Source organism: Polypterus senegalus, chromosome 9, assembly GCF_016835505.1.
Source record: "Polypterus senegalus isolate Bchr_013 chromosome 9, ASM1683550v1, whole genome shotgun sequence".
In the NCBI taxonomy this organism is placed as follows: domain Eukaryota; kingdom Metazoa; phylum Chordata; class Cladistia; order Polypteriformes; family Polypteridae; genus Polypterus; species Polypterus senegalus.
The window spans coordinates 32,671,019-32,694,737 of record NC_053162.1 but is presented as its reverse complement, the minus strand read 5'-3'; the positions used below and the strand labels follow the sequence as shown (position 1 = coordinate 32,694,737).

Here is a 23,719-nt window from a genome sequence, read left to right as displayed (position 1 = left end):
TGAGCTTGCTAGTGCTCCACTTTCCAGGGCAAGCTCAGTCTATGGCAGTGTACCCACCGGAGTTTTTCTCCATTCAGCATTTTGTGTTGCTGGCATCTTTTAGCAGCTTCAGTTTGATTAGCTGTCACCTTGGCCACCTTGTGCTCTGATTGGTTACTGGTCTAGGTGGTGTCACTTTCTACATAGTGACATTTGTCTCTTGCTTGACCTGAGGATGAAGCTTGGAGGTGAGTGTGGAGTGGGTGTGGCCCATTCCCCGTTGGACGAGAGGGCAGTATGGATACTTCCCTCCAAAAGGTGGAGAGTCCCATTTTCTCTCTAGCCTGGCACTATCTTGACTCGACCTTCTGGAAATGTACAGAACTGTGTGCAGGGGGCCCAGGGGACCCAGTCCAGCCATTGACAGTCGCTTTCTCGCTCTCGCACACACTTGCGCGCTCGCACGCTCAGACACCCAATTACCCCTGACGTCAATGCTGTCTCTCCCTTGTCCCTTAGGTGCCGCTTTGTGCTCTTCCATCCCTCTGTAGCTCAAATGGATGACTGACTCAGTGTTTGCTGTTTCCTGGCAGCCACTGCCTCCCTGCTCGCCAACCGATTCACGGAGGAGGTGGCAGCAGCAGCAAGGGTGAAAGATGAGGGCAGATGGGGGCGGATGCAGAAGTCAGGAGGTGAAGTGCGCTTCAATGTGATCCTCTGATATCCGAGCCTCCCCTGGAAACTGAGTGTAGAGAGGCAGATACTTCATGGCAAAGATCATCTTGCCATGGTGGGGGGTGGCAAAGATGAGCAGACTGGACAAGGGACATGCCTAGAGTGCATGGGGCAAGAAGTAACAAGTTTGGAAAGCTGGGGATTGAGGCAGTAAATCTCCGTGGATTTGAGAGGTGAAAAAGCTGGCAGGAACGGGGTTGAGGAGCGGATGCCAGAAAAATAAGGAAGAGCTGTGAAAGAGTAGTAGGCCTGGGCGTTATGAGATGGGGTAGTCTTACACCTTCTATTATTATATCTGCCTTGTTTTCCCTTAATTCATAAAATTATTAGTTTGAATCTTGAAGCTTCCCATGTCCAAGGCCTAATTCTCTGGGGTCTGGCTGTGCCCGCCCAATCTTCCCAGGGATTGCTGATCTGTGCCAGGCACAGGTCTGTGCAGGCTGATAGACCCGGGGCCAAGGGAGCCGGCGACAGCTGTGTGGGGTTTGACGCTGACTGGGGGAGGCAGATAAGGACCCAGCTCATAACGAACGGGAACCAGAAGCATTACAGTGACAGTAATCTGCCAGAGTGGGCAAAGGCAAGCTAAAAGGGAAGCAGGGCTCTGGGGCAGCAGGAAGAACGGCATTGACGGCTGTGCGCATCAAGATAATTCTGCTTTGCTGGGGATCGCCAGGCACAGAGCTGATTTTCTTTTTCCTACTGACATTTGATTAAGAACGTGTCTTTCTTTCATGGACTTTCACTGAATCTGACCCTAATTGGAAGGGGTGGGTCTGGGTGGGGTGCGAATCTCAAATGCGTTCAGCAGGCCTCTGCCTCCATAGACTGAGATGTAACTTCTTCTGTGAGATTTATTAGCAAACGCAGTAATTGCTGCCGATTTTATTATGTAAATGAAGTGCCTACTTGCTGCAAATTGATTAGCAAACTCGGAGCTTTGCTGCCGCGCCTGTTGCCAGCGGGGTGGTCTTGCCTCCAGTGTCATGGTGGAGTGATACATGGGAGAGGCAGGCATTCGCCTTTCCCCACTCGTTGTGATTTTTTTTTTTTTTAACTCCAGGTGTCTCACCCTAACCCCAAAGAACTTGGAGTCCCAAGTGCCTCAGCGCACAGGCCAGAGACAGCAGGGAGCAGCGTGTGTGCCCAATTCATTTAGTGCGTCTCGGCTAATATGCTGAGCTTTTCCGATGCTGATCCCGCTTAATGGAGTTTTTAGGGATGGTGTTTCCCGGTAATTAAGAGCACGGCACGCCTCAGGAGGGACTAGTTAGCTGCAGTATTTACCTTTTAAGATAATCACCTCCCTACCTCGCGCAATTCCTTTCTGACCCATTATTAGTCTTTGCAAAGCGATTGTTTATTGTGCAGGCATGTGTGGAGCGGCATGGCTAAGCACAGGCTGGTGTGCCGGTACCATGCCAGCCACAGGGCCCCCACTACCGCTGCTCAGTGACACGTGAGAGCTACATTTAAAGAAGAAAAAGATGGGGGTTGGTGATGAGTGTTTGAAGCCAGTCACACTTTGGCTTCAGTCAACCCCCCCTGCCACCTCCCCATATAATGCCAACCAAGCTTTTCTTCTGCCGCTGACTCCCTGCAGCTAGCGGCCCAGTTTGATCTGATGCCCCACGCAGGTCTAACACAAATAAGAAGGGATCCAGTGGGGGTTAGGGGGCTGTGAAAGGGCCCCAGGGTGCCACCCCAACAAGCGCCCAACAAAAGTTTTGTCAGCTGACCCGCAGAGGACAACAATCCCTCTTGACTCAGTGGGGGGGCAAGCGGCTCTGTCTGGAAGCCGTATTGGCGGCAGTGGAGGAGGGTCTGATGAGAACTGGCGCTGATTGTCAGGCAGGGGTGGCGGGGGGCAGACGTTGGGCTCATTCTTTGTTGAGCCCCTTCCTCCTCCTCCTCCTCTCCTCTCAGCGGCATGACTCTGTGGATGTGCTGAGTAATTAAAGGACCCCCAGCTCCTCGTTTCCCCCCGCAGGCCTCTTTGATCTCCTTCACACTGGGCCGCCTCCTTTTCTTCTTTTCCTGCTGCCTGAATATTTTTTTTTCTTCCTCTTGGCTGGACTTGAGCTGCATGCCACCTCGACTTGATTTTTGGAGATGTCAAGCCAGGTGTTCCCCAATTAAAATGCAAGACTTCTAGCACTACAGACAACATGGCCAGGGCGCTTGAAAGTGGGAAAGAAGCCCCTGTGTTGCCTCCAGCCAGTCAAATTCTCCCTCCAGCCATCCAGAGACAAAAAAAGAGCTTTCCATTTTCTATAGCTTTTGATGTACAAAAATTAAATTTTGGTTTCAGGGCATAGGAGAAGTGGAGGATGGAATTCACACAACCATAGCCTGAAACTTGACGGGATTAGACGGCAGTTAAATTGGAGGCTCAGTTCGTCAGATTTGATTAACAAATATCGGCAGCATGCGGCTTGAGAATCTAATCACCAAAACATGCATTTCACACCTAAAGTGCTTTGAAGGACTCATTTGCATAGTGTGAAGAAATTCTCAAGCGAATCACCGTGTGTGTTCCAGCGGAGCCCATGCAAGAGTTCACAGAGACCCAGGTTCAAATATGAGGTAAACATGGAGGCTGCCAGATGAGATCTTGCCAGCGTCAAGGCCTCTTTCTACCCAGGGCTGGATTAACCATTAAGCAAAATAAGCACGGCATCAAGAGAAGGGGGGCACCACAGAAATCTTCCATTGCTGGATTTACCATGGCCCATATGGCGCAAAATTGAACCAGGTTCCACGAAAAGGGGCTGCCACATTAAAAGGAAAAAAATGACATGGCATTTTATATATATATATATATATATATAATATAAAATAAAATACTAATAATAGAGGTTAATGATATACATTAAATAAATTAAATTAGAATCTGGTAACTTCTGCACTGTCCACTGATGCTCATGTGATTGTTTTTTTCTTCGTCATTTTGGCTGTCCTGTTCAGTCATCCACTGAGAGTGAGGGCCCAAAATCTTTTAAGTGCTTGGGGCCTCTAAAGGATTTAATCTGGTCCAGTTTGAATCCTGTAGGACTGATGGGGCAAGTCATAGAGCAAAACTTAACAAACTGAGGACTCGATTTTTACATGACATTCTTGTTATTAGCTCAAACTGCCATGCTACTCACCCAAAGCTAGTGATGCTTTTTTGGGAGTGTGTGTTGACGGGACCCCTCTGCCTTAGTGGAATGCTAGCTCTCCAAGACCTTTTCCTTATGTGTGGAGGAGCTGTGGCTTTGGTATCTCCCTTGCTGGATTGGCTGTAGAGACGTGGGCTTGTTACCATGGATTTGATTCCAGTGGTTAATTGTAATATGGAGCTGCAAAGAACAGCAAACTCCTGCTGGAGCCTTTTTCTTTCCACGGCTTAATGCTGAAATTTCCATTAATAATAATGATATGAGGTATTCTCTCCCCTTCTGTGGCGAGCAGCTGGGTGCTGCAGCATTACCCAGGGAGATGGACATTTTAATACTCCTGTAATTATCACGCAATTATTTTGTAATGTGGCATCCAGGTGTTTTCGAGCTGCAGTCGGACTGACTCGGATTTCTCCCCACCACCCCCACATTTCAACAGACGTGGGCCGTGGATATTGCCAGCTTCCTCCTAATGTGCCGGCTTCCTCAGAGTGCTTAATATTCTTCCTGAATGTCTGTGTCAACCTTTGTAGAATCCTATGTTACTTATAAGATTTTGGTGTAGGGAATTTCTGCAAAAAAAAAAAAAATGTTTTTCAATTCAGGACTGCATGGGTATGGCAACTGTTTATGTGTGCAACTCAGACGTGTTAGAGGTGAGATGCGGGTTATTGTGTTATTTTTCTTAATACCATTTTCTGCCTGCATATTTTCCCATGGAGCTGATTTTTTCTTCAGGGCAGCAAACTGACGCTGGGTTCTCTATTTAAAAAAAAAAAGAGAGAGTATAGCTATACCTGTTGGCATGTTTGTGGGCTGGTGGACCCTGTTTGCATTCTCACTCTAAGTCTTTGTTTTGCTCTTGGCCCAAGATTGGTGCTCTTGTTTCCCATTTCTTTGCCCTGGCTTTTCTGAAGGTCAGGGAGCTATGTGCCCATTCAGTTCAATTTATCCTTATATACCACCCATCTCAGCTGGGTGTTAGTGCCTATTTCAATTTTTCTTACATGCGATCTGTCTGTTTATTTTTACAAAATAGCACCCATCCCAGCTGGGTGTTGGGGCCTACTTAATTCAGTATATTCACGTATAGGATCCATCTCCGTCATGCATCAGTGCTCATTCAATTCAGTTTAATCTTATATAAGAGCCATCTTAGCTGGGTGACAGTGCCCATTTGATTCATTCTTATATGGGATTCATCCTAGCTAGGTGTCAGTGGCCAGTCAATTCAATTTATTCTTATATAGTGCTCATCTCAGTTTGGTGTCATTGCCAGTTTCATGTATTCTTATATGGGACTGATTACAGCTTTCTCTCAGTGCCCATTTAATTCAGTTTTGTTCTTACATAAGATCCATCTTAGCTGGGTGAAAGGTCCCATTTGATTCATTCTTCTGTAAGACTCATCGTAGCTAGGTGCCAGTGTCAATTCAGTTCAGTTTATTCTTATAAGAATCCATCTCAGGTAGGTGACGCTGCTTATTAGATGTATTTTTATATGGGACTGATCACAACTGTGTATCAGTGCCCATTCAATTCAGTTTATTCTTGTATAGAACCCGTCTCAGCTTGCTGTTATTGCTAGTTTCATGTATTCTTTTATGGGACTGATCACATCTGGGGGTGTTAGTGCCCACTTAGTTCAGTATATTCGTATACAGGACCCATCAAAGCCATGTATCAGTTCCCATTAAAAACAGTTTACTCTTGTGTAAGATTAATTGTTGCTGGATGTCAGTGCTCATTTTATTTATTCTTTTACAGTATAGGATCCATCTCAGTTGGGTATCATTACATATTTAATTATATTTATTCTTACAGTATATATAACCAACCTCATTGGGCTGTTAGCACCCACTCACTTCAGTATAGGGTGGTCCAGATCTAATTATGCAACTTTGAATGCAATGTTGGAAAACAATGCAAGACAAAAGAATTGTTCGAAATATCTTGTAATAAGCGAAAATGGACTTAAATTGAATTAATTCACTGATTTTTCATGTAATGTCCCACTTGTCCTCCATTCATTTGTGAATTCTCTATGTAATAAACTTAATAAGTTATAGCATAATAAAAATTGCATAATTAGATGTGAACCACCCTGTATATTCATATATAGAATCCACCACAAACATGAGTCAGTGTCTATTCAGTTCTATTTATTCGTAAACAGCACCCATCTTAGCTGGGTGTCGCTGCCCATTAAATTTGTCAGTTTTCTTTATGCCTACATTATATGGTACCCATTTCAGCCAGGCGTTAGCGCCCACCCAGTTCAATATGTTTGTATATAGGATACATCCAGCCATGTATCAGTTCCCATTCAGTTTAGTTTATTTTTATATAAGATCCATCTTAGAAGGTTGTCAGTGCTCATTTGATTTATTCTTATATAGGATCCATTTTAACTGGGTATGAGTGACCTCTCAATTCAGTTTTTTGTAATGTAAGATTTATTGGAACTGGGTGCTAATGTCCATTTAATTTATTCTTATACAGTATAGGACCCATCTCATCTGGGTATTGCTACGTATTTAATTCTGTTTATTCTTACAGTATGAAGCAGTCACCTCAGCTTGGTGTTAGTGCTCACACGGTGCAGTGTATTTGTATATAGAATCTGGTAAAAGCCTTGTATGAGTGCCCATTCAATTCCATTTACTGTTGTACAAGATTGCAAGTGGATTTCAGTGCCTGCTTGATTTATTCTTATACAGTATAGGAGTGTTTTTTAAATTATGGGTTGCGGCCCAAGATGTTGATTAGCAGCGAATGTCCAAGTGGGACCAAATCAAACCTACCCCATGTACAAGTGCCCATTCAAATCTTATGTAGATCCCTCTCAGCTAGTTGTCAGTGCCCATTAAATTAATTCTTAATGTATATGGGACCCATCACATATGTGTTTCAGTGCCCTTTCAATTCAGTTTATTTTTGTATAAGATCAATCACAACTAGTTGTTTAGGCCTTTTTAATTTATTTCAATGTAGGACCCAAATTAGCTGCATATTAGTGTCCATTTAGTTCTTTTTATACTTATATAGCACACAGCACAGGTGTTAGTGCCCACACGGTTCATTTTATTTTTATATAGCATCCTTCTCCAGAGACCAGATCCATAGGACTGGCTTATGTGTCTGCACTAATGAATTTTGCCCTGTGTACCAGTGATGCCGCTCTGAATTTTCAAGCCCCCCCCCCCCCACCATCCTTTTCTTTTGTTTGGTTATAATGGCCTAAACCCAGGTGTTCAACTCTGTCCACAAATGGACTCAGGGGAGATATGACTCCCGGCTGGAGCTTGTGCTTTGTAAACGAGTGTGGCAGATTGCTGGGCCGGGCCCCTTGAGGATGCATGTGCCTCTCCCCTAGGTGTCTCGTGCCCCTGACGTGTCTCCTCCCAGCTCTTAGTGGAAGGCCCCTGTCCAAGCGCTTTTGTTTGTCACCACAAGCTAGTGATTGTGTTGCAGCTGCTGGATTTATTTATTTAAACGTGGCAGTTGGGGTGGGGGTGAAGGGAATTGGGTGGCTCAGTGCCCACCCTCGCTCATCTGCTTTCAGCCTAGATCTAGAGAGCATTTATAATGCAGTGTGGCATCAGAGCCATGCCTCTCCTGACACTCAGAAATGCCGCTTTGTTCTGATGCCTATAAAGGTACGAGAGAGCAAGAGCCACTAACGAGCCACCCACTGCGCACATTGCTTTCTCTCGGCGCTTTTCAAGCAGCAACTCGGAGAAGCACCGGAACAAAGGAACAAGACTCTGTGATCTGACACCTTTCCTGGAGATGGAAGATCTGGGGCCGCATGTCGACTTCCGTACTCGTCAGCAGCTGGTGGCCCTTTTGCTCAGAAATACAGTCTGCCCTGCAACTTAGTTGCAGAGGCCCAGAGAGGCTCCTGACTTCTTTCCTTTGCCTCTTATGGGTGTGCTTGCTCCAGTTCTCCACCTCCCCAGCTTTCCAGTTTGAGACCTGAGCTGCACTAAAAATGGCACCTTGAACGCGATGTGGCCTTTGGGACTCGTCTAATTGTGCAGACATGGCTTCCGCTCGGCAGGCAAGCAGGCTGGCTGGCTGACTGAGTGGTTGGCCATCTCCACTCAGGTGCCCCCTTGCTGATTTGCTGCTCCGCCTCACAAGTGCAGTGCTCAGTGGCTCTTGTATGTGCCTGTGAGTGTATATGTGTGTGTGTCTTCAGCAAAAACTGGGTTCCCTTGTAGTGCCCCACACAACCACCTTCCTGTCAAAATTACCCAGAAGCTGTTTCTTAGTTTTGCTTTTCAACTGCACTAGCGGGAAAGTCATTGAATCCATCCTTTGAAATTTATTTTAATCAGTGCTACAGGTGATGCAAATGTTTCTACAAGTTTGTATTTCAAGTAAAACATGAAGTGTCAGATGCCAACAGCTTCCTTGTAACAGCTGCCTGTACACCCTCTGACCCCCTCCTCTGCTTTGCTTTCATTGCTTCACATTAGATCAGTCATGCCCAGGCTGACTGGCATCAAACACTCAACTGTCCCCCACTCTTATCAGCTTGGTCTGCCTTTATGCTCTTTATTCATCACCCTGGGCCTTCACAACCTGTCCAGTCTTCAGCACCTCAGCTTAATTCCTTTCCCTCCTGTCTCCACACTTCCACGCACAGCAACTTCAGCTCTTCACAGCCTGCCTGTCTGCAGGATCCAAGTCTTTCCTGTGGTTGTACTCTGCTTTCTTTAACATGCCAAGTTGCAGATTGAGCTTAGCAAATCACACTGCTTTCTTGTGTAAAAAAGTATCCCAAGATCCACTTGAAAAGTCTCTGGTTCTGTAAATTCTTCATGTGTATGGTGTGCAGACAGGGCTCCTCATCCACCAAACTCCATTGAAAGCCACATGTAGTCTGACAACATTACCCGCCATGTTCTCTGCACATACCACCACAGACTGCAGTTTGAGGTTTACAGTGCAATCTGGTTTTCAGTCATGGCCCTCCATCCACACTAGTACACCTTCTTCTTCTTCACACTTGCTTCAGCAGTCCCTCGGTATGTCCACCTTTCCACTTACCCTCTTCAACTCATGGAGCCTGAGTCCTCCTTACTCCTTCTCAGAGTTATCTCACCTTGACTTCCACATTTCATAAGTTGGATTCAAGCTACACCGCCTCATGTTGGCCCCTTGCAACCTAACTAATTGGTGGAAGGCTTTTTCACCCTACTCTCCTGTGGCTCAACTTCATCTTCAAAGCCTCCTGTCTGCTCTCTTTGATCTTCTTTCATTTTTGAGGTACGTGGTAGCCTGCAGCTTGCTGCCCTCTCTGGGTCAACTGCTGTCTTCCTGCTTCTAACCAGCTCTGTATCATGGGATATCTTCTTTTTTCTTAGGTCTTCCACATGATGTGATCTCAATGAAATGGCTGCAGAGCCAGGTGCTGCATTGAGCCAGCACATGTGTGCATTTATTGAGCTGAATTTAGGGTGTGCACATCTGGAGGTGCTCCTCTGTGACTGTTTTTGTACTGAAAGTGGACAGTTCTACTTTGTTGGCTTTCTCATTATTTGACACATCTACACGCCAATAATTGGGTCCCAGCCATAACCAGATCACCAAACCCCTGTGCTTGGTGGCAGCCACATTAAAGAGCTTTCTAAATTTGGTGCTCGAAGAGGGCATTCCCCAAGTGTCTATCTACTTGATACTTTTATCAAATTAAAGCGGGATCTTGTCTACACAATTGTGTGTGCTCATCATTCTATATTTCTGTTGTTATTCATTTCCATAGTTATTAAACAGGATATTAAAAATTATGTACGGATTATGCACGCAGATGTGATGGGGCTGACTGCTCCATGCATTGACGCTGAGCACATTCTGCCGGGGCTGATAACACTGAAGCATGTCCCAATTGATGACCCCCTACCAAGAAGCCTCTGGGAGATAGGGCTAAGTATATGAAAAACTGTATTGGGGCATGACACTGGTTTTATTCGAAACCAGAGGGTGCTGTGATCCATATTAAGGTTATGTTATGAACATCCAGAACTCCCCACAGGGCTTTTTAAGGTGTTCCCTATTTCACCTTGATGGGTCCTGGCATTACTGTCTACATGCTCCTCAGGATTTGGAGCTCTGCTTTCTTTGCTTTTTTCCTCATTTCACTTTTCATTGAATTTAATCGTGAAGCCAGATCCCCGGTGGGCCGATGACAAAAGCTTCCTAAAAGCCATGTGATCTTCCATTTTCGAACGTCCCACTCCGCAGGATTAGCCATTTCTAATGACTATAATCTCCTCCTATTTCAAAAGTGATTTTTCACATTCTGTTGCTTTCAGAGGATTGCGTTGGCATTAATAGATTTCTAATTTGAAGACTGACCAGCTGTGCCAGTTTTTCATCTTGCTTCATTTGCAAAGCAGTTGGTCACTTGGGGCTGGCAACTACTTATATTCTTGTCCTTCATAATGCACTTTGGACAAATGACCACATAGAGGCTTTCAAGCTTTCATGGGGACAAGAGGTTTGATTTTGTTGAAATAGTTTGCTTGTTGGATTATCCAAAACAAGTTAAACCAAAATAATTTAGGGGTGTCAGTCTTTGAACCAGAAAGATACCAGCAACTCATGTGTTTTATTACAGCGTATTAAGTATCCATATACTAATTCTGTCTTTGTATTAGGCTTCCAGGAACTAAGACTTTCTAGTTAAACATGAAACCTTAGATTTGGCTGCTTTCATAGACTTATTTTTTAGCACTTTTTTGTGACAGTTTTATAACCCTTTATTTGAGCCACTTGCTTACTTAGACCTCTTATTTGCCATGGACTAACATGGATGCCTGCTTAATTAGGCTTCTTGATTCCGAACCTGGTAGGTCAGCTGTCAAATTCAGCTGCTGCAGAGCTAGTGAATCTGTTGGTTTCCTGTCTAGCCTCACTCTTCAGTGAATGTTATTTCACATATTTAATTAAGCTGCTTCTTTATTTATATCTGAACTTGCCAGCTTGGGTGTCAAATTCAACTTCTGCTGGGCCAGCTGGACTTCAGTCTAACTACAGTCTTTATTTCTTTTTCTCCTTTCATTTAACTGCTTTCTTCTCCATTTATATGTGCAACCATTCTGCTTTCTGACTGTAATTCAGTTTAGTTAGGCTTCTTGTTTCTTTATGAACTCTGCAAGTTGGAAGGCAGAAGTCAGTTACTGTAAGGTCTGTTCTGCAAAACAAATGGACTGAATAGGGACTAGAAGAATAAATGTGTGTCAAAAGCCAAACCCGAGTTACCAAGAAGACTAATAGATCTTTTGCCAAATCACAGAACTATAAATCGTAGTTGAGGTTCACACCTAAATGTCTTAAACCAGAAAAAATACAAAAAGCACACATACATTTCACAGCTCTTCTCCAAATCTCAGATGACCCTGGAACGTCTGGGGTGACCTTCTATGCGGTTGAGCAAACTAGACATGCTAATTACATAGCAGTGTTTAACAACCTCACCACAATAAGGCAGTGCCCACAAAAAAACAAGATGGTGTCAAAAAAAGAATAAAATCATTTAAAGTGTCACAAAAGCAGTCCACCGACATAAAAAGGTTTGGGGCAGCCACCTGTATATTGTGCCTTGTCTGCAAATGGGTATAAATTGATTGAGATGATCACAGGTTTGAGTCCAAAACAGAACTGAATGTAATAGGAAAAGATGGCGGCTTTAAAAATCGGGACCGGGCATGGCGTCATTGGGACTGGAAGTGACATCATCACTGACACCGGAAACCAGAAGTGATGTCTTTTATACCGGAACCAGAAAAACTGAAGAGACAACATCCATGGAGCCAGGACCTGGTGAGATTTCCTTTGGGTGGTCTGCAGAAGATTGAGAAAGAGAGTTAGTGCAGCTTGCCACCCCCTGGTCTGGCGTGGAAGTACTATTCTTAAGGCCTTTCAGATGTCTCCCAATCGCACATGTGTGACAAAACACAGTAGAAAATGACTTCAAACACTAAAATTTACTTCAGTTACATTAAGTGAATTTTATTATGCAAAATTAATTTGGGAAAATAAAATCAGAAATGAAGCAAGATCATAACAAGGTCACTGTAGTTGCTGTTTCTACTGAACATCATTGTTCACTGCAAGTTCTTTCACTTCACACCTTTAACCAAATTAAGTGCTGATTTAGAGCTCTTGCTTCCCCCACTTCCACATGTAACCAAAGTAATTTGACCTGCTAATACTATACATACTGTATATTTGTTTTCTTAATCGGGCTTCTTGTTTTTCTTTATTTGTGATCCCGACATCACATTAAAGAGTCGCAGAGCCACTGTATTTGCTAGTCAAATCTTCACAGAAGGCTCTTTCACTTTTTTTAGTTGGATTGATTCCTTACTCAGTTGAGCCTCTTATTTTCCAGTTTCCACATTTGACCATTCTGTGATTGAAAATCTTTCCTTGTGTTTATTTATTTCCAAATTTGTCCATATTTTAGGTTTCAAATGAAATGTGAAATGTGTTCATATTCTGCTTTCTGATTGAACTTCTTTTAAATTAGGCTTTTGTCTTGTTAGTACTGAGCCAGGTAGACCAGGTGTCAAATTCACACATTGCCCAGCCACACACTTTCATGCCTTTCTTTGTGCTACTTGATTAATTAAGCTCATTGTTTTCCAACTTCCACTATAGGCTAATTCTGTCCTCTAATTGAAAATCTTTCTTTAGCTCTCTTAATGGTCTGTTTGCACTATATCCATCGACTAATTCCAGCTTTTGTATTGAAATTACTTTTAGACTAAAATTCTTGATTCCTTTTTTTTTCTGAGCCTCATCAATCAGTAGTCACAATCAACTGCTAAAGGCCCACTGTATATGCAGGACTTTGTAGTAGCCACACTCTTTCATTATAGCCCTTTCACATCTTTCAGTTTGTTGCTTGCTTAATTTGTATCCATGTGCCTGTATCTGAGTTCTGTAGTAGTATTCTGCAGAAAAAGTGAGGTCTGTGAGAGTGAGAATTTAGCTGATGCCGCCAAGAAGCAGTCCGCTCTCCTATTAGCTCACGCTGAGCCAAGTGTTGCAAATTGTGAATGACCACCAACATTAGTGAAAAACCAAGATGGCTTGTGGTCTGAGTCCTTAGCAATACACAGCAATGCATAGTCTATAGGGTTTGCACTGTGGACTGCTGGAGTGTAATGGCAGTGTTCCACAGAAGAGAGGTGGGGGCTGATGGTGGAAGATCTTAGCTGACGTCACCAGGAAGTGCTCTGATTTCAGTGTTCAGAAATCGTCGCTGTGTGGCCAACACAAGGAGTTTCCTATTAGTCTCATTGTAAGAAGATGACTTCAGAGTCAGATGTTTTGGGTTCATGGCTAACCCCCAGCAGTTCATTACAGTGCAAATTAAGAAGCTTTATGTTGTGAGTCCATGGCAATACACTTGGTGACAAGGATGGGATTTGCATTATGGGTGGGTGAAGTGTAGTGGCGTTGTTGCTAAGAACAGGTGGAGTCTGAGAAAAGCAGAGAAGCTGACATCACCAGGAAGCACTCCACTCGCAGTGTTTAGGAGTGGCATTTGTGCAGAAAAGTGTAAGAGTTATTCTATTAGCTCACACTGTGAGGTGGCTGCTTGTGTGAGTTCTCAACTGACCACCTGCAGTTTACCATAGCGTAAATCTAATTTAAGAAATGAGATGGCTTATGGTCTGAGCCCACAGCCAAATACTTGGTATAATTGGCAGGGCTTGCACTGTGTATACAGGTGGAGTGTACTGGTGGTTGGGGGCTAGCAGAGAGAGGGAGAGAATGAGAGCTCAGCTTAAGTGACCAGGAAGTGGTCTACTCACAGTGTTCAAAAGAGGTTCCTGTGAGGCTAAGTGTAGGAGTCCTTGTGTTAACTTACGCTGTAAGAAGACTGCTTCTGTGCAGATGTTGTGGGTTTGCAGCTGGGCCACTGGCAGTTTACCACAGTGCAAAACTGTAAACTAAGATGGCTTATGGTGCAACTCCATGACAATGCACATGCATAACCATGGCGTTTATATTTGAACATTGTAGGCTGGATGTCAAATACAAGTGCTGCAGGGTTACTGTGTCGTCTGTACCTCATTCTAGCCACACTCTTTCACATGTTTAATTGAACCTCTTGCTTAATAAGGTGTCTTGTTTCACAATTTTCATGTTTGCCCATACAATTATTCTCTCTTCTGGCTGGAATTTCTTCTTAATTTAGTTTCTTGTATCATTACTTCGGAGAACATCAGGTATATAAATCCACTTCTGGGGAACCACTCTATGTACTGGACTTCATTCAAACTTCACTTTTCAACGAGAGTCCATTCACATCTTTGACTGAACTTCTTAATTAATTTGGCCTCTTATTTCCCCATATCTACACATCAGTCAGTTCAGAAATACTTGGTATTGTGCATTTCTGTGTTCTTGTTTTTCTGCCAAGGTGAACAACTGGCAGTCCAAAAATGGAAACAAGGTTCAAAGACAAGCAGATGAAGAGAAAACGTTAAGCCAGCAACTAGCACTTATCAAAAAAACCATTAAGTCTCCATAAAAAACAGTCAAATCCCAAAACATTTTAAAAAATACAAATTCATAAAACTTGTGAGAAGTCCGAACTCCCTAAAGCGATTTACCTCCTGCACAAACGATTTCATACCCAATCTAAAAATTTGGAGGCAAAAGATAGCACTATAATAAATAGTACAGGCATGGTGATGTCATGTGTTAACAGCAACAGAGTGCCATTGCCAACACAAAAATACACAAAACGGAGGTCTCCACAATAAATAAATTTTAAGATGGCAGTATAAAAAGAATTGATAAAAATAACCATATAGTTAGAATGACTAAAAAATTAGCGAAAATTAAAAAGTTCCAAAACCCGACAAAATTATGGCACCTGTATCGTGACCACTGCCACACAGCACACATTTTTCAGTTCAAAGGATCTTATCAGGGAGAAATGACATATTTAGTGAGGTTAAAATAGTTGAAGAAAGCCTGCAAATTCATGAAGTACTCAGAGGTTCACATGGAGTTATATTAGTTGCTGATAATACAATGTATATCAGAATATTTAAAGCTGGAAATATTTAAACATAGCCAATAAAGTAGAATGAGAGCAGCGCCATTACAGAATACAAAACAGTTTTTAAACTCCACTAACAAGCCCAGAAATAGGGAAAAAGGTCAGATTTCAGTTCTATTGGAGAATTAACAGAAGTAACCCACGTTGACTGGGTATATTTGTGTAACGGGTTAACGTAAGAAAGCAAGTATTTGTTGACCTTTCACAAACAGATATTTACTCCCACTTTGATAAACTAAATGGATTATTAAATAATAGAATACCTAGACCACAGAAAGCATGTACACTAGGGGGGAGGCCAAGGGGGATTGAGGTTAAATGACATTGCCACAGGCATTAGTACAGGAGACAGCACCACTAGTGGTGTTTGATAAAAAAAAAAAAAAGTTGTTTATTCAACATTGTTTTAAAATTGCTATAAATCATGACACTTCTAGGCTCTTTTGCCAAAACATTATAAGTGTCTCATCAAAAAGTGGAAACAGTAAAAGTCACTAATGCCTACCTCAGTTGTTCTCGTTCCACCATATTCTGAACAGCGACTCACCATGCGCAAGGCAATCACGTTTCATTCTGTTTCATCATGGCTTATCTCTCAGGCTTGGTAACGAAATGCAGATGTACAATAGTGTCAGCATTTTCAAAAATGTAAGGTTTATCTTTGATTAAAAAAATGTAGTATTGTTAGGTAATTTGAAATTTACTAGTATTTTCAAACAGTGTAAATAAAATTCCTACCTGCATGCTTGACCAACATGCACTACACTTTCACTGTCCTTGGCCTGCAGCATTAGGTTATGTAAAATACAACACAACAAACTAATTGGTAGTTATGAGCGAGACAGCTGAGTTTCCTTTTGCATACAGTTTTTAGCTAAAGTGCAATTCAACCAACATGAAACTCACTAAAATGGTTGTTTTGGAGTGAGTTTTAAAAGTTTTTGGTGGCTAGACAGAATAGAACATTACTTGTTAAGGGTTTGCCAACACCTTTCACCTTCAGGTGAAAATAAATGGGGAAGCTCCTAGATGTGGCTGAAGCCAAGGTTTAAGAAATGTGACTGAGTACGCCAAGGGTAAGGCAGGTGCTTTTAGCTCATGAACTACTTTATGAAGCTTCAGTGGATTCATACTGTATGCACTATGTTGCCCATTACTAACACTTTCTCTATTTTGTTTACAGATGGTGACGATGATCCCCATCTCTCTTGGGTGGCCTCTTCTCCTTCCAGTAAAGACATGGCATCTCCATCTCAGATGCTTGTGGATGGCTGTGAGTTGGGAATGGGAGAGGAAGAAGGTGGAGCTGGTCTGCCCTACCCATGCCAGTTCTGTGACAAGTCCTTTAGCCGACTAAGCTACCTGAAACGCCACGAGCAGATACACAGCGACAAACTGCCATTTAAGTGCACCTACTGCAGCCGGCTATTCAAGCACAAGCGCAGTCGTGACCGCCACGTCAAGCTTCACACGGGCGACAAGAAGTACCATTGCCACGAGTGTGAGGCTGCTTTCTCACGTAGTGACCACCTTAAGATCCACTTGAAGACACACAGTTCGAGCAAACCCTTCAAGTGCACTGTTTGTAAACGGGGCTTCTCCTCGACCAGCTCTCTGCAGAGTCACATGCAGGCCCACAAGAAAAACAAGGAGCACCTGGTGCGTGCCGAAAAGGAGCTTGGCAAGAAGGAGGACCTGTTCATGTGTGATTATTGCGAGGAGACCTTCAGCCAGACTGAGGAGCTTGAGAAGCATGTTATTAGTCGCCACCCGCAGCTCTCCGAGAAGGCAGATTTGCAGTGCATCCACTGTCCTGATGTCTTTTCTGATGAGAGTTCTTTGCTCAGTCATATTGACCAGACTCATGCCAATAAAAAGCACAAGTGCCCCATGTGTCCTGAGCAGTTTTCCTCTGTGGAAGAGGTATACTGCCATCTGGATAGCCACCGCCAGCCTGACTCGAGTAATCACAGCATCAGTCCAGACCCGGTCCTAGGCAGTGTTGCTTCCATGAGCAGTGCCACCCCTGACTCAAGTGCATCAGCAGATAGAGGCTCCACGCCAGACTCTACGCTGAAGCCATCCAGAGTGCCAAGAAAACCGGGAAGACTGGAACGGGAGGAGAGCCAGGGTTGGCCAACCAAGATAACCTACAGCTGTCCTTACTGTTCCAAGCGAGACTTCAACAGCCTTGCTGTCTTGGAGATTCACCTGAAGACAATCCACGTGGACAAGCCTCAGCAAAGTCACACATGCCAAGTATGCTTAGACTCTCTGCCCACTTTGTACAACCTAAATGAGCATGTCCGCAAGGTGCACAGGAGCAGTGGCACATTCCCTGTCCTGCAGTTCAGCAATGCATCTGCCTTCCACTGTAACTACTGCCCAGAGACTTTTGCCGATATCAACAGCCTGCAGGAGCACATCCGGGCATCACACTGTGTGCCCAGTGCTTCAAGCACCCTGGAGGGGAATCATGCCTTTTTCTGCAACCAGTGTTCAATGGGGTTTCTGACTGAGTCCTCCCTAATGGAGCACATCCAGCAGAGCCACTGCAGTGTTGGCAGCTCCAAGCTGGAGTCTCCAGGTGTGCAGCCCTCGCAGTCCTTCATGGAAGTGTACTCCTGCCCATATTGCACCAACTCGCCTATTTTTGGCTCCATCTTGAAGCTCACAAAGCACATCAAAGAAAATCATAAGAACATCCCACTGGCCAGCAGTAAAAAATCCAAAGCAGACAGTAGTCCAGCGTCCTCAGACGTAGAAGTATCCTCCCCAAAGAGGCAAAGGCTGTTGGCAAGTGGCGTTCCCCCTGTGAATGGGGAGTACCCTTGCAACCAGTGCGAGCTGAAATTTGGGAGTTTTGAAAGTTTTCAAACTCACCTCAAGTCTCATTTGGAGCTCCTGTTGAGGAAACAGTCGTGTCCACAGTGCAAAGAGGACTTTGACTCTCAGGAGAGCCTGCTGCAGCACTTGACAGTCCACTACATGACCACATCCACTCACTATGTGTGTGAGAGCTGCGACAAGCAGTTCTCCTCTGTGGATGACCTGCAGAAGCATTTGTTGGACATGCACACTTTTGTTCTCTACCATTGCACCTTGTGCCAAGAGGTCTTTGACTCCAAGGTTTCCATTCAGGTTCATCTAGCAGTGAAACACAGTAATGAAAAGAAGTTGTACAGGTGCACTGCTTGCAACTGGGACTTCCGCAAAGAGACTGACCTGCAGCTGCATGTCAAGCACAGCCATCTCGGAAATCCTGCCAAAGCCCGCAAGTGCATCTTCTGTGGAGAGATGTTCAGCACAGAGGTCGAGCTGCAGTGCCACATTACCACACATAGCAAGAAGTACAACTGCAGGTTTTGCAGCAAGGCATTCCATGCCATCATCCTACTGGAAAAGCATCTGCGAGAGAAGCACTGCATCTTTGATGGAAGCAGTAGCCAGAATGGCACACCGAATGGTGTCACACCCACCACGAAGAGGCCAGAAGCACCAGACCTGCAGAATATGCTGCTAAAGAGCCAAGAAACCACTAACAGCCATGAGGCCAGCGAGGATGATGTTGATACCTCAGAGCCAATGTATGGCTGTGACATTTGCGGTGCTGCTTACACCATGGAGGCACTTCTGCAGAACCACAGGCTGCGGGACCACAACATTCGACCAGGTGAAGATGACTGCTCCCGCAAGAAAGCCGAGTTCATCAAGGGCAGTCACAAGTGTAACGTCTGTTCGCGCACCTTCTTCTCTGAGAGTGGTCTGAGAGAGCACATGCAGACTCACCGGGGCCCTGCCAAGCACTATATGTGCCCCATCTGCGGAGAGCGTTTCCCTTCCCTCCTCACACTGACTGAGCACAAGGTGACCCACAGCAAGAGTCTGGACACAGGCACCTGTCGTATATGCAAGATGCCCCTGCAGAGTGAGGAAGAGTTCATCGAGCACTGCCAGATGCACCCCGATCTGCGCAACTCCCTCACTGGTTTCCGCTGTGTGGTCTGCATGCAGACGGTCACCTCCACCCTGGAGCTGAAGATTCATGGCACCTTTCACATGCAAAAGCTAGCCAGCAGCTCGGCCTCCTCCTCGCCAAATGGCCAGCTGCAAAAGCTTTACAAGTGTGCTTTGTGTCTGAAGGAGTTCAAGAACAAACAGGACTTGGTGAAACTGGACGTGAATGGTCTACCTTACGGCCTGTGTGCTGGTTGTATGACCAGAGGCTCCAATGGCCAGTCATCCAGTGGGAGCTCTCAGGAGCCAGGTGAAAAGCCCCCAAATGGTTTGCGCTGCTCAGAGTGTGCCGTCAAATTTGAAAGTCTTGATGACTTGGAATCTCATATTCAGCTGGATCACAGAGAGATGACTCCAGATATGAGCATCCAGAAGAAGGTGCCAGAGAACTCTTCCCTTCCTAAAGTAAGTACACCAAGGAGGAACCATAACAATGAGAGTACATTGTGTTTGCTTTTCTTTTAGTCTGTCTTGTCCACTGTGACTAGTGGATGATTTATTTTTTCTCTTTTTCTATGTTTTTGTGTTTGCCACACTGCAGTAAGCAGAACTTAAATTGCCTATACTGGGTGAGTTTGTATGGGACTGATGGACTTTCACCTATACTTCCTAAACTCAACTTCCAGTTTCACTGTTTGTTCATCCCCAGGCCACCTTCTTCCACCTTCTTTGCAGGTTACTCATCTCCTTAAGGTTTAGGAAACAATACCTTATCCTGAGTGGATCAGTTCCATAAATCCAGTCTCTTCTTACAAAGATCCAGTGTATTCAGTTACACTGCTCTCCCCATCAAGGATTTCCATAACATGGTGTTGCAGTAGATGTCACTGCTGCCTAAATGTGCCTGGACCCCAGTCAGATTCCCCACAGAAATACTATGTCCTTTTTTATATGGACTCTGGACAATTTGCTATGGTGGTTGGTGACTCTTAAAGAGCTAACTTATCAACTAGAGCCTTTCCTACAAGCATGCATAAAGCTGATTTCTGACTTGCAGCTCTTGCCGCTGGGAAGGTCTCTGACTCCCATGATACTCAATCAGGAGATTGCAGTCTCAAAAAATGGGGCATCCCTCTGATTGGAAAAAATCCATCTCAATTTTGCGTTTCTTTGGCTTCATCTCATTGGTTCTGATGTAGCTTCCATTTTCCTGCCAGAGGGTTTTTGTGGGTTGATCTTGTTTATCCCCTTCATGTCTAAGTGGATCTGATGTTGTTGAGTTTTCCATTGTTTCTGTAACAACATAAAAGGCAGTCATTTCAGGACTGTTATTTACCTTCAGCAAATCAGATTTAATGTTGGCCTATAACACGGCTGTACAGTGTTGATCCGGGAGGACTATAGTAGCTACTGGTTTTTGTTTAACACCCAATTGCTTAATCAGTAACCACTCTTTTCCAGTATCAGATTTTATTTCATTTAATGGATTGTTAGTGCTTTCATTCTGCCATGACAATTCATTTTTATATCACAGATTTTGTTTCCCTTCTAAGGATGTCATCCCTATGCTTTATAATTTTAAGATGATTAGCAATTCTCACTTCTTCACTTTTTATTCCTGATGTTTACTTCCAAACATTGTATTAAACTGGATAGTTCACAATGAACACACACAGGTGTAAATGGAAACAAGTTAGATGAAGAACTGCTGGTTCATTTGGTGTTTGCATCTTATTGCTAATAAAAAAATGAAGTCAACTGCATAAAACTAAAATTAGAATTTAAGGGTGGGTAATCTTAAAAGTAAGAACTAGAATGAAGTTAATTCAGCAGCAATAATTGACTATAAGAAGAAATTGTGTTGGAACAAAAGCTTTATCATAAAGCAGGGGGTATATGAAGTGGCATGCAAAATGTCCTGTTTAAAAGAAAACAAAATATGCTTCTCTCGTGAGTCATAAAAATTCCTAGATGGTCTTCCATCCAAGTAGTAGCCAGGCCCATACATGTTTGGCTTCAGGTGGATTACTTGTTCTGAAGTGCAGGTGGTATGTTGTAGTGACTAGAACTGCTCACATTACTTCCAATTAAATCTCACCAGTGCATGCTATGAAGTGGCCACAGCCACCATCTCCTGGTCTGCTGGCTACCCTGTGCTATTCATTCACACTTAATCTCGGCCTTCTTTTGCCTGTCTTCAGCTAACACCTGCCTTCCTTTCAGCCTCTCTTCTAATCCCTAGTCAAGACTCACCCTACTCCCATGTTTCCCTGCCAGCCCCCAAAATCAGACTCATCAGAATTCTTTTCTTGTTCTCAGAAGAAGACTTACCAGTGCATCAAGTGCCAGATGACTTTTGAGACAGAGCGGGAGATTCAGATCCACGTTGCCAACCACATGATTGGTAAGTGTGAAATAGATCACCAGAACTTAGATGCTTTGCCCAATCTTATTTATTTATTTATTTGTTTGTGTGTTTGTTTCTGTTGGATTCACCTTAACATTTTATTTTCCCTCAAAATTGGCATCAGCTTATTAAAAACACAATAAGGTTATACTAGCTAGTTGGATAGAAATGTGCTGACTGGTGCAACTTTGGTTCATACTTCCTTTTTGAAACATCTGAATGTAAATGTTAGCCAAATTCTCATTATTTGCGTTTACACATTTTAGACTCTTAACACTTTTGCAAAACACTGTATCAGGGCTGAACCTCTGAAATTAAGCAAGTTGGTCCAACCTCGATCTGGAAATGGACAGTGCAGTGTGTTACTGCCACTGTCTCATTGACCCACGGTCCATGGCTCATATCTCAACATGGGCACTGCCTGTATGAAGTTTGCATGTTCTCTCAATTTGCATGTCAGTTTACTCGCCATTACTGTGCTTTTCTCACACATCCCAAAATTATGTAGTTTAGGTTTGACTGTCACCTCTAATTTGGCCTCATATCAGGGTGGCGGGTATTTTGGGCTACGTGAGTGTGCCCTGCGATGGACTGAGCTGTTCCAATCTTATTTTGGATACTGCTGCAGATTGTTTCTCTCAGTGATGACGATGAGCAGCATGAATAAATAAAGCCTGGTGTACTTTTTTGTCTTAGTAAACATACCTTTGTAAGTTGCCTTATGTAAAAGGATTTGCTAAATAAATAGGTACAAATCTTAGGTGAGAATAAAGAGGTACAGCCAGATACTAATATCGTCCTGTGGTTGGTTTAATATTTTGAAAGGCAGATAGGAATAGATATGGCAATGAAAAGACTTTGGAGTTTTGGTAGGGGGCACTATGGCAAAGGCACTTTTGCAGGTTTTGGGTAGTCTGCAGGCAGAATTTTCTTTGGAGATGATGTGACATGGCTGCACCATGTAACATTGTTATTTCAGAACTCATGGATTCCACTCTGATGCCCACTTGGAGTGCCTTCTGTGTATATTTAACCCATTATACCTGGTTATATGGCTTTCCTCCCATAATGTATACCTTTTAATCAAACATTTCTGAGGTTGTATGGGTTAATGAGCCCAGGGGCAGATTGGAAGAGTTGATTTCAGCACTGTGACTTTCACAACTTAGACATGATGCACATCCCTGTGACGGATAAAGGGGGTTCAGGAATTGGCTGCCTGAAAGGTGGGAGAATTTTCTATAATCTGATGAGTGCTTCTTATGATCATAGCATAAACAATCTGTTACCAATATGGTTATTGGCGTGAGGTGGGCTTGGCCGACTTCTTTGACAAGGAGGCTTTAACTGGCATTAGGCCCAGCCTCACATGGCTATTTGTAGTAGTGTTTAGTCCATTTGGCTTAAAAGCACGGGTCCACATCATGTTTGCCAGCTTCTTCTCTCAATGCCTCCCCCGTCGTCGTGGCTCTGTTTTCGTTTCCTCCTCTTTGGCAGCTGGGGTAATTGCTCTTAAGTTTCTTCACTGCTACTTTACAGATTCGTTATTTTCTGCTCGTGGTGCGATGGCAGGCTGTCGGCCTGCAGTCTTCTTCGAAAGCACATGCTCGTTTCTTCCTGTTACTTTTCTGTGTTTATTCATGCGCAGCAGGAGCTGTTGATAAAACACCTTTCTTAGAGCGCAACAGTCTTTGTCAGGGTGTGAGAATCCCCCCCCACACACACACACACTTTTCCCCTTACCAGAGCTGCCCAGCCCCTTGCATCCTCTATTCACAGCCCCCCAACATCTGCTAAGTGGCGCATGTGAAATGCCATGTCCCGTCTTTCCGGCACCCTTACTGCTCGTGTAATTAACCTTGACAGCCAGCAAGTGCAAAGTATCTGCCGAATCCCAGTCCCAGCGCATCCGGGAGGAAGTGAAAACGACTTTCAGCCTTTTCTATATTGGCTAGAAACTGAAGAATTTTATAACCAAGAATTACATGAGGTAGCCTGAAGGTAACCAGTCCTAAGTGGCTGTCTACAAATCTGGTCACATGTCCAGCATCAGCATAGGCTCGCTCCTCCCTGCTGTTCTCCACAGCCTCGCATCTCCTAGCCAGATTACTATTTTCTGGCTCTCTGCTTTACCTGTTCTTGCTTACATGAACTCTACTACCTTACCTTCCACTGCTCTCCTGTCTCACTCTTTCAAGTCATCTTATACTTTTGTGGACTTTCCTGCTATGCTGTCTGCACCTCCTGATTACACTGGACAACAATGTTTTTTTCAAAAGTTTTGCTTCCTGAGAATTTTTTTGTGATTTGGATATATAACACAAATATACTTTCAGGTTGACTGCATCATGGAGGAATTTGGAAAAACATGAAATTAACCTTTAT

General features: G+C 43.9%; 1 protein-coding gene across 2 annotated transcripts in view; it reads left to right on the top strand.

Moving 5' to 3' along the window:
- znf423 (zinc finger protein 423) overlaps positions 1-23,719 on the top strand; it is a 144,623-nt gene that overhangs the window by 74,318 nt on the left and 46,586 nt on the right. The window contains exons 4-5 of one of the 2 annotated variants that reach the window (XM_039762864.1): positions 16,154-19,392; positions 21,250-21,331. In XM_039762864.1, coding sequence (XP_039618798.1) covers positions 16,154-19,392; positions 21,250-21,331 — 3,321 coding nt within the window. Of the gene's footprint in view, positions 1-16,153; positions 19,393-21,246; positions 21,332-23,719 lie in introns of both variants that reach the window. The other variant, XM_039762862.1, reaches the window with a different exon arrangement.